At 38.7% G+C, this 10,803-nt stretch overlaps 1 protein-coding gene across 1 annotated transcript; it reads right to left on the minus strand.

Moving 5' to 3' along the window:
• Positions 1-2,159: 2,159 nt before the first annotated feature.
• On the minus strand, positions 2,160-6,892 carry LOC139963559 (MORN repeat-containing protein 5-like). Its single transcript, XM_071964415.1, has 5 exons — positions 6,608-6,892; positions 6,178-6,325; positions 5,463-5,574; positions 4,038-4,169; positions 2,160-3,807 (listed from the first exon to the last, which is right to left on the minus strand). The coding sequence occupies exons 1-5, from the start codon at positions 6,652-6,654 to the stop codon at positions 3,722-3,724; spliced, it is 525 nt and encodes a 174-aa protein (XP_071820516.1). The 5' UTR covers positions 6,655-6,892; the 3' UTR covers positions 2,160-3,721.
• Between the last annotated feature and the right edge of the window lie 3,911 nt (positions 6,893-10,803).

The following is a 10,803-nucleotide window of genomic DNA, read 5'->3' on the forward strand; positions in this document are numbered from 1 at the left end:
AAACAATGTTTCAATTTGTATAGTTTGATGCTCTATTTAGGTCTTATCAATCAAAAATGTCAATAAGTTGACCCAAGGTGACCTTTGTATGTTAAGTTATATGAGGTCAAAGTTAATTTTCAGACATTTAGTGTAATAACTCCCAGTGCCAATGTGTTACACAGTTGATATTTTGAGACAAGTTGCAAATGGTATAGGGGAATTTTTTCAAACTTAACGGTCATGTGATGCGAGGTCACCAAAGGTCAATTAATGATAAAAAACTAGTATTTTTGCGATAACTTGAGAACAAATTGTCCTTTAGGGTTGGGAGTTGCTTCAATGTAATCCAATTGTGGACCCGCATCTGGGTGACCCTTGACCTCAATTTGACCTCTGGTGACCTTTTCGTGTTTTGTGGATTTTTACAGTTTCGATGCTATTTTCAGATGTTAAAGGTACCTTCTGATCATAAATGTCAATTGGTTGACCCCCGTGTGACCTTCGTGTGCGAAGTTATATGAGGTCAAAGTTAATTTTCACACATTTAATGCAATAACTCCCAGTTCCAAGGTGTGACAAGGTTGATTTTTTTGTAGTAGTTGCAAATGGTATAGGGGAATATTTTCAAACTTAACGGTCATGTGATACAAGGTCACCAAAGGTCAATTAATGATAAAAAACTAGTATTTTTGCGATAACTTGAGAACAAATTGTCCGTTAGGGTTGGGAGTTGCTTCAATGTAATCCAATTGTCGACCCGCATCTGGGTGACCCTTGACCTCAATTTGACCTCTGGTGACCTTTTCATGTTTTGTGGATTTTTACAGTTTCGATGCTATTTTCAGATGTTAAAGGTACCTTCTGATCATAAATGTCAATGGGTTGACCCCCGTGTGACCTTCGTGTGCGAAGTATGAGGTCAAAGTTAATTTTCAGACATTTAATGCAATAACTCCCAGTTCCAAGGTGTGACAAGGTTGATATTTTTGGACAAGTTGCAAATGGTATAGGGGAATATTTTCAAACTTAACGGTCATGTGATCCAACGTCACCATAGGTCAGCTAATGTTAAAAAAGTAGTATTTTGGGGGGAGAAAATGGGCAAAGAATTTTTACAGTCATGCTCTATTTAGGTCTCACCGATCAAAAATGTCAATTGGTTGACCTCCGGGTGACCTTTGTGTGTGAAGTTATGTATACAAGTTCAAAGTTAATTTTTAGACATTTAATGCAATTAAATCTCAATGCCAAGGTGTGACATGGTTGATATTTTGGGACAAGTTGTGAATGGGGTGGTGGAACATTTTGAAACTTAAAGGTCATGTCATCTGAGGTCACCAATGTTATCATATCTGTTGACACGCTTGTAGGTCTCATATATTTCTTACATTTTCGATGCCATATTTAGATCTCAAAAGTGCCTTTTGAACAAAAGTCCGATCACATTTTGTGATCACAAAAGTGTTGGCTATAGTGTTGGTTACTTTATGGGAACATGTAGGACCACAATTACTAGGACTATTTGAGCCCAATCTTGCTTGATAATATTATGTGTATTGTCATATACCCCAAGCAAGGAACCACAGTGCCCTTGGGCTCTTGTTTGTTTTGTGCTCAATTGAAGGCAGTGGTTATTATATATATTATTTGCATATTCATAATGGAATCTGTGGATAATTCAAGTTACAGTTTCTTAAGAATCACATTTTCAGGATGTTACTTGTGCAATCTGTGGACGTTAACTTACCACTTTACCTCCAAATGTTAGCTATCTAAAGTGTTTTTTAAGAGTCATAGATTTGATGATTTATTAGCTTTCTCATTGCAGTGATACTCTTGGTCATTTTTACAAGTAAAACTGCTGTCTGAAATTCTCAGCATGAGTGACTATATTTGACTTTCTAAAACATATTAAAGAAGAAATGTTGGGATCTGTAAGTTCGTAAGTTCTTTTTAACTGTGGATACAACCACACATATTCTTGGTTGAACTTTCTGGAATGCTCTCTGAGATGCAAGTAGGAAGTGGGGAATGACAATTCAAATTTTATTACTTTAATGTTATTTTATTTGGACCCATCAGAAGGGTGAAAAATGAGATGATGATAATATTTTCAGCTATTCATATGTTAAAATTGTTAGATACACTATGACATAAAGACTCAAAACCAATGAAAATCTCTGTTTCTGCTTCAATATATTTTTATTTAGATCCAAGTGCAAGAAAAGAATATCAATGAAAATTGCATCAGAAAGAGAACAAAAGAATGAGTACAAAAAGTACAAAATGTTAAAGGGTCTGGAATTATCCAGACACTGCTTTTAAATGATTCATAGCAAAGTCTACTCAAATATAAGTATATATAACTGATCGGTGGTTTTACTTGTCATTTAACCTTCTGTTACTTTTTTTCTCTTTTGCCAAGTCAATAATTTTCAGTTTGCCATGGTATTGCAATATATCTCCAGAGAAATGCAAAGTTTAAAGTGAAATAAAGTGAAGCTGTCCTATGCAGCACAAGAAGGGGACCATATCTTCAATCATCAATCAGCTCTCCCAGGACTGATATTTCGGCAAACTACCACAACGATTTACTTTCTTAGGCGAAAGAATGAAAACTCAAGGGTCATGGCAGAGCAGCCTTTGGCAAACTGGGAGCTATTGTTAACAAAACAAGTATTGAAACTCATTTTGATTCATAGCATGGCTATCAGTACTGGGAGAGACATTCTGACAGAACCAGTGTCAGTTTATATACCATGGTGAAAGTCAAGGTTACAGAATAAAGTTACGTGGAGCAAGTCCTCCCCCACCCCTCCCCCACCCCTCTCTGACCAGCAATGCTACAGCCACTGCACATAGACTACCTATCTCTAAGATAACATTGGAGTATGTGCTTTATAGATCCAAATGGGTAGTATTGTAATACAGCATGAAATTAACCTTAGCCTACTATCTCTTTGACCCGGTATAACATGGAGTCATCTGTGTGCTATAATTAATGTGAGAACAGCATACACATATGTGTTGATGTTTTTTTTGTTGTCAAAAGTGATTATACCAAACTTCCCTTGAAGTTCCAGACATCTGAAGAGTGCAATATTAATACCATATGCTGCCAATATCATTGCAAGCAATTTAAAACCAAAAATACATCATTGATGTAGCTTTAACAATACATAACTTTTAATGGACTTTCAAACTGAGTCATTTTCAAATACAATTTGCAGTCGGAGTGATACTGTGTGCTTCGAACACGAGCTCAATATCTTGATGGAAGCATCTTTGGATAATCTTAAATATTTGGAAGTATTAAAATTTCTTAGCAATTTCATGTAGAAAACTTGATGAAACATGCAACGTTTCTTTATAAATATATGATGGTAAAGTTAAGTAAGCTGTCTATAAATTGGAACAGTTGTAGGATTGCATGAAGAAAAAAAGTGCATATATATTTATGAGAAAGTAAGCATTTAGAAAAAGCTACTTTTGTTACTAAGTGACGCAAACTTTTGTCAACTTAACGGTACAATATATTTACACAAACACAAAGTATACACAAACTGACACAGACATTGACTAAGAACCGGAAAAGGACATTCCGTGCATAATAATTTGGATAGTTGGATTTGAATAAAACTAAAGAGGCTGTTAGAGCAAAAGCACTGTCAGTCGTGGTTATTTTTACATATTTTACATAAGATAGTCATTTAATCGATCGCCACATTGTCAAAAAGAGTTATGTTTCCTCTGGTCTCTGGGGCCCAACAATTTCATCCCATCCTTTCCGACATGTTCCTACGATCCATTGGTGTTCATCGTCATCTGGGCAAAGAAAAGACAGAAATGACCAGTTGAATAAAAAAAAATCATAAAATTTACAGCTGTAAATGCCAATTCAGAAAGAGTTACATGAGTTTGGAATTCCAAGGGTCCAACTAACTGCTGCCCCCTCAAGCTTTGGCACCTCAAAACAAACGATCATTTCCAAACCAAAACCTTTAATGAAAAAGGTACCTGCTTGCAAGTTTTATATTTTGACAATATACTCTTACCTGCATTTCTGAGGAATTTATGGTTGTAATCAATGATAATTCTTGTCTTTGGGTTGTAGAATCCATCTCCTGTATCGTAACAACCCTCTGGGATTTCACGTGGCGGTACTCTGTCTGTCAGCTGGGACCTCCCTGATAAAAAAATATATATATTAGACATGTGTCAAAATGTAATGATAATGAACAGCAAAGAAGCACACAACTTATTCAGTGGGTATCTCAAATTATAAAACTTCTTCATAGAGATATTGCAACAGTAAACAAATAAGTTTAACTTGTAAACTTGTCACAGGGATTCAGTCTCATAACTTGCACTCTTGAAAACTTCTGGTATTGTAAATATCATTTTCAATATTATGTTTTGCAAAGATCTGTTCTGTCACTTATGAATTTGAAAAAAATCGATTTCCATTCAACGATAAAACTATTAGAAGTTCAATTTTAGAAGTTCAATATTATGTTTTGCAAAGATCTGTTCTGTCACTTATGAATTTGAAAACATGTATTTCCATTCTACGATAAAACTGTTAGGAGCTTGTGGTTGCATGCAGCAGTTACTTTCTCAAAAGTGATTTAAATGTAATTCTGTATTACTGAATAATGTAACTTAAATTACTAAATAACAGAAAGATATTCCCATCCTGAAATATGCTGAGGTATTTCTACTAGCATCACTATGCTGACACATAAAGAGGATTGGTCAAGACGTCCATTTTTGATCTTTCTGTAATAACTTGATTACTACATAGCAACTTCACGCTTGATAGTGGTGCATGTCATTTTGTTTTGGATGACAGCCCAAGTAGTCAAAGAAGTGGAAACTATGGTCAGTGGCAATGAGCTAGTCACGCCGGGCGCCAGCAGGCGGCTGCTCCTGGCAGTTCTGAATGCTGCCCAGCACAAACAGTACTTTAAACATTTCTGCACGGCACTATTTTTTATGATTACATTTTTTTTTTTACAATTACCAGAATATGGGTGACTACTTGGTACAGTAGTAAGTTCCAGAATAGGAAAAAGATAGCACCATTTGCCATCTAAGCTTACTTCATTTCGAAAAAATTTTCACCTCATCCCTTAGACCCCTCCTCCAGGACATGAATCATACTACCACACAAATCCACCCCGCACTCAAATATTCCCGAGAACAGTACATCCCTGGGTCTTGGTCAGACAGATTTCAGGTTTTCAAATCATGCTATCGGAAATATTTCAGACTGTCCAGAATGGTCACCTTTGCTCAAACTTCTAACCTTCTGTACAGCTACCAACCTTTGGAGTATTATCAACTCTATAAATAACCATTGGTAAACATTAACCTGTGCAGTTAAACACACTCATGGAAACAAAACAAGGTATTATTCATCAGTTGAGTAAAATGTTTTTGCTTGATGAATGATTTCAGTGAAGTCTGACATGTCTCACCTGCTGGTTTCAAACCCTGGCAGATTTCTGTGTAGAATCTCCTATCATAGCCATCACAGTACAGCCAATCTTCCTCATTGTATTCCAGACCATCAGCAAAGGTATATTTACCCTACAAATTAAACAAAGTACAATGACCTTCAGTTGAACTTGAATGAAAGAATAGCATCAAATCAAAAAGACAAAAGCTGTCACTGTTGATTACCTAGGAGTATTATCTGATTATTGAAGTAACCCCATTTTACAAGTATTTCAAAGTTACAAAGAGGTCACCTATATTACATGTTTTTTAAAAAGGGTCTTCTGTTCTCAAATTATTCAACATTAATACCCACAAATTCAAAGTTAAAGTATATTATTGTTAATTTGAAACAATTGATAAATTTCCAGAAGCTAATCGTTATAACCTTATAAATGTTACTTGATCAAATTGTTAACAGATCTTTGTAGCTCATATGAACTAGCAGGGTTTCAAATGAATCTCATACTGTGATTCAGTAGCTTTCCTTGCCACTGAAATTACAAGTTAAGAAATATAGATAAAGATATAACATATAGGAAAGTCAGATGATTCAACCCAATCCTCCCCCACCCTTTACCTCCACCCTCTCCTCATTTTCCATATACATTGACCCAAAGCATAACACAACTTTATCGCCATGTATTGAGGTTTCAGCCTTCAGGACAGTTAACAAATTTCTTGTACCAGCAGTACCTCAACTGCAATTCCATTTTCCCAGGTTGCTTCATATTTACTGCCATTTGGAAAGAAGAGAGTTCCCTTGCCATGGAACATTCCATCTTTCATGTCACCTTCATATTTTGTCTCTGTGGGGAATGTGTACTTTCCAGAGCCTTCCATTCTGAAATACAAGGAGTTTGATTGATTCAAAAATTTCTTTAATTTAATTAAATCCCTACAAGGGAAAATACATGCTTGCTATAAATAATATCATATGTAGGCCTAGGCCTAACCATATATATATCAAAGTGTAACATGTTTTGTTTTTGTACTCGGCATAGGCCTACTAAGAACTAGGCCCATTGTAAAACAACGTTCCTATAAACTGGACATTATTGTCTATGTTGTAAACATTAATGACATAATTAAAAGGCAGTACGTCAAAATTCATCTTCAGACTCACCGACCATTCTTGAAGTCACCGCTATAACTGCTCCCCGTATACTCCATGTTGACCTTGGTACTATAGTATGACAAAACTCAGAATTAAAGTTAGGCTAACTTAGCACAAGGTAGCTGGAACGATTTTCAAATATTATTAAGTCATTTCTACCAAAATAAAGATGCACCAGTACGTGTGGCAGTGCTGCCGCTCAATTGTAACTTAGTGGGTCGCCTAACTTGATAACTACCATTAACAATGTAGAATTGATTAGTAATAGTAATAGTCATGTACTATAGTACTAGTATGCGCATGCAAGGACAGTATTATTCTGCAGTGCAGTTTTCGTATACGCATATTTCGCGAAACTGCTTATTATTGTCACAAATGTTGATTCTGTCGTCATGACGTCGCTTTGCACACGGACGGTTCTTGATCACATACACACAGGAACTGTTCACTGGACCGGGTTGCAAATTGTTATATAGATGATGTAAAGGCTCTTCCTGACAATTATAAGAGGAAAAACTGAAGTTTAATAGCTCTAATTGGAATGTTCTGCACTAGATCATTATATCAACGTGTTCGATTTGATCGTCTACCTCCAAATGGGAATGAAGAGAAACAAAGATCGATAAATATCAACAAAAAAGAAACAAAAGAGTTCAACATATATCACTCTAAACCATGGAGTCTGGCTCAGTCTAAAGCGTGATAATTATTATATGAAGAATACTTTTAGTAAGTCAGTGTGGAGTCAACCAAATGTAAACCAACATGCAGGGTTATAAAAAGTGGCACCGCAATTTTATTAATTCGCGGCCAAATGTAGGCTATTCACAAATGTGATAGAAAGCCCGCAGTGCATGGACTAAAGATTTATTCGGAACCAACTAAAAACTGTTTGCAGCAAAAGTACAGCGAGTTAAAAAATCCACCGACTGAGGATGGGCCGGAGTGGGGCATCCCCACCCCCACCCCCACCCCCTCATTGCGCATTCCAATGATCGGGAATCGTCACAATAAAGGTCTCGTGTACAATATTTCCACCCGAACTTGAACTTACGCATGAGTGGCAACAGTGGCGTAGCTACGGGGGGGCCTGGGGGGGCCGAGGCCCCCCCATGAAATCGGCTGGCCCCCCCACTGGGAATGGGGTAAAAAAAAAACACTCATCAGTGCGATTCGCTAATATTTTTTGTTCCATAATTTGGGAAATAGAGTTACACAATTTTCTCGTCTGCATCTGGCAGAATAAGAATAATACAATATCTGTAGTAATCATGAGAATGGTCACACAGCATGGCATGGCAATGGTCGATGCGACGATTGCGACCATACACCACGAACCTTGTTGTGCTGCGTGATAGCGATATCTGCTGAAAATATGTTCAGTGCTTCCACCTAGCGCAACAATCTATCAAAAGATTGGCTCCGTTTGTTCTGAGCCGAGGTATCAGGTATTCATGGGTGGCGATCATGGGGGGGGGGGGGACGGGGGGACATGTCCCCCCAATATTTCAGGTGGGGATATAGTATCTTATATCCCCCCCCCCAATATTTGGTGGCATAGTTTTTTTTTAAGCATATGTTTTGTATTTTTTTATGATATCGCTAGTAATTTCAAAATAGAAAAAGCTTAGATGCAACTTACAAGGCCTGGGAAGTGCCATTTCCAGCGATCTGGGAGGCATTTTCGGCCAAAATTTTCTTTTGCGCTTCGCGCCAACTCATGGTGGCGCTACGCTTAGAAAGTCTGGGTACAAGCTTTGCCCCTCCCTTGGCAAATTCCTCGCAAAGCGCCTGTCAAACCGTGTCACAATTGTTACTATATATGACCGAAAGTAGTTTTTACTTTTTTTTCTCGAAATGAATAGCTAGACGGACCGCATCCGTAATGAAATTTGGTTTGCAACTTGTGTATGAGTGTAAGTACGTACAATCATACATAGGATCCACATCGATATGGGTTCACTGGGTTTCCATTTGGCCTGTTTCCTACAAGATTTCTAACCGCAGGTGCGTAGCCAAGGGAGGGGGGTGAAGGGGTGGAGACCGCCCCCCCCCCCTCGAGCATATTTTTTGGGTATTTTCTATGATATCGAAGTTTTATAGTAGCCGTTATAAGAGGTTTTAATATTTGTACACCAATAATTTAACTGTGTCTGAAATTTCGAAAATTCCTTGACCAACATTCTTCATCATAGTATACTTCCCTCTACACTCGTACAATTTTGACCGGTCTGTTAGTGGTTGAGGGGGGGGGGGTTCTATATTGGTTGTCCATAGATGAAATTTAGTGCAACATTATGGGTATGTTTTGAAGTGAATTTATTATTCAAATTCTGAACAAATAATGGGCTTAAAACCTTGAAAAGTGGGGCTGACGGGTATTGTGGGGCGTTACGTAGAATTACCTACAAATGCAATGAGGTCGAACATGATGTGTGACTGGTGACAATCTTAACAAAAGGTTATGAATGAAAAAAAAAAAACTATTAGGAAAAACTTGGTTCTCAGGCAAAAGTGTACATCTGGTTGGTCATTTTCAAGCCCGAGAAGTGCCATTTCCGGTCATCTGGGGGGCTATCAAAACCAGAAATTTTCTTGTACGCTGCGCGCCAACCAATGGTGGCGCTCCGCTTTGACAGTAATTCGCCTGCATCCAAGCAGATGTCCCCCCCCCTTAATATTTGAAACAGATCGCCGCCCATGCAGGTATTCATATATTGCCTCGAGTCAAATGAATATATGTCATTGAATATTACACAAAACAACTTTTTTATGGCCACGAAACTGTCGAAACAGGATTTTCCACTACTGGTAGAGATATAAAATATTGGGAATTCTGAAATTCCTGCAAATGATGCCAACTTCCCTCAAGTTAAAAAGTCTGGTTGAGTTGGCAAGGCCAGTCAGCATGAAGAGAAAAAACTTTTTTTGCATTTCTGTCACCAAAGTTGCACATCTTTTTTGGTTGCTATTTTGCCTCACAGGTGCCATCTCCTGCGATCTGGGGGGTGCTGAAAATCTCAAATTTTCTCTGTACGCTCCGCGCCAACCATGGTGGCGCTCCGCTTAGATAGTAACCTCCGGCCCCCCCACTAGAAAGAACAGCCCCCCATGGCCCCCCCCCACTCAAAAAATCCTAGCTACGCCACTGAGTGGCAACGAGCCTTCGGATAAAATAAGACTCCGGAGAAATTATATTAAATGAGTGGGAATATGAGAATTTTGCCTCAGGTCCGGTTTCATTATTCAAAGAACCGAATGTGTTGTTTGCTAGTAATGGGCCACAGGGCCGCATGTATACAATTATACTCCAGTTCACCCTACTCATCCAAATAATTTTCTCTCACCGCATTTCAACATCACAAGAACCTTGGTTAATCACTTTCGGCTTCCCCGTTTTAGATCTGTGTCGGACAGTCCGGGTCCATGTATACCTCACCGCGCAAAATTTCTCTCACATTTCATTGACTATTTGTCATACACCGGCCTGGTCAGCTAACCATACACAGGCATATCCAGCCTTGCTCCCCTTCCCATTCCCCTTCCCTCCCCTCCCCTCCCCTCCCCAGCCTCCCCTTCCCTCCCCCCCCCCCATCGGGCCCAATTCTCACATATCACAGACTTATTCTATAAGTTGCGTCCTAATGGTTAATGGTATCATCTTATCATGATTAAATGGCATGAAATTCAGGAGGTGTGTGTGGGGTGGGGAGATGAGGGGAGATATGAGAGATGGAGTAGCAATACCCCCCCCCCCCCCACCACTCGTTACTGTCGTCAGTCATTTGGAGGACTGTCAGTGATCAATGGATACCCGGACGCGCTGTCATGGTTTGCAACAGGGTGGGCATCCTTTTTGAATGAATGGGCCAGATATAAGGAGTGAAAAATTAACTGGGCCGCACCTATCCAACGACCTGCTGTTGATTTCAAACCTTTGATTCCGAGGACTTTCAAGCAATAGGTATCACAAAAACATAATGTCAATAAAGTACAGTTGATAATAGGCCTACCTAACAGCATCATTATAGTGCCGATAAATTCTAAGCAGCTAGCTCGTTTTTTGTGATGTTGTAAATAGACTTATTATTTTTCATTTTCCTGAGACATCTCACGGGCCGCAAAAAAATTACTGGCGGGCCGCATTTGGCCCGCGGGCCGTAGGTTGCCCACCCCAGGTTTAGAAACTGTACGATGTGGTCCCG

This window comes from Apostichopus japonicus, chromosome 22, assembly GCF_037975245.1.
Source record: "Apostichopus japonicus isolate 1M-3 chromosome 22, ASM3797524v1, whole genome shotgun sequence".
In the NCBI taxonomy this organism is placed as follows: Eukaryota; Metazoa; Echinodermata; class Holothuroidea; order Aspidochirotida; family Stichopodidae; genus Apostichopus; species Apostichopus japonicus.

Coding starts and splice junctions, on each gene's coding strand:
- LOC139963559 (XM_071964415.1), bottom strand. CDS start 6,654: ATGGAGTATACGGGGAGCAGTTATAGCGGTGACTTCAAGAATGGTCG. Junction 6,326..6,607: donor GGTGACTTCAAGAATGGTCG/GTGAGTCTGAAG, acceptor CTTGTATTTCAG/AATGGAAGGCTCTGGAAAGT. Junction 5,575..6,177: donor AAAATGGAATTGCAGTTGAG/GTACTGCTGGTA, acceptor TTTAATTTGTAG/GGTAAATATACCTTTGCTGA.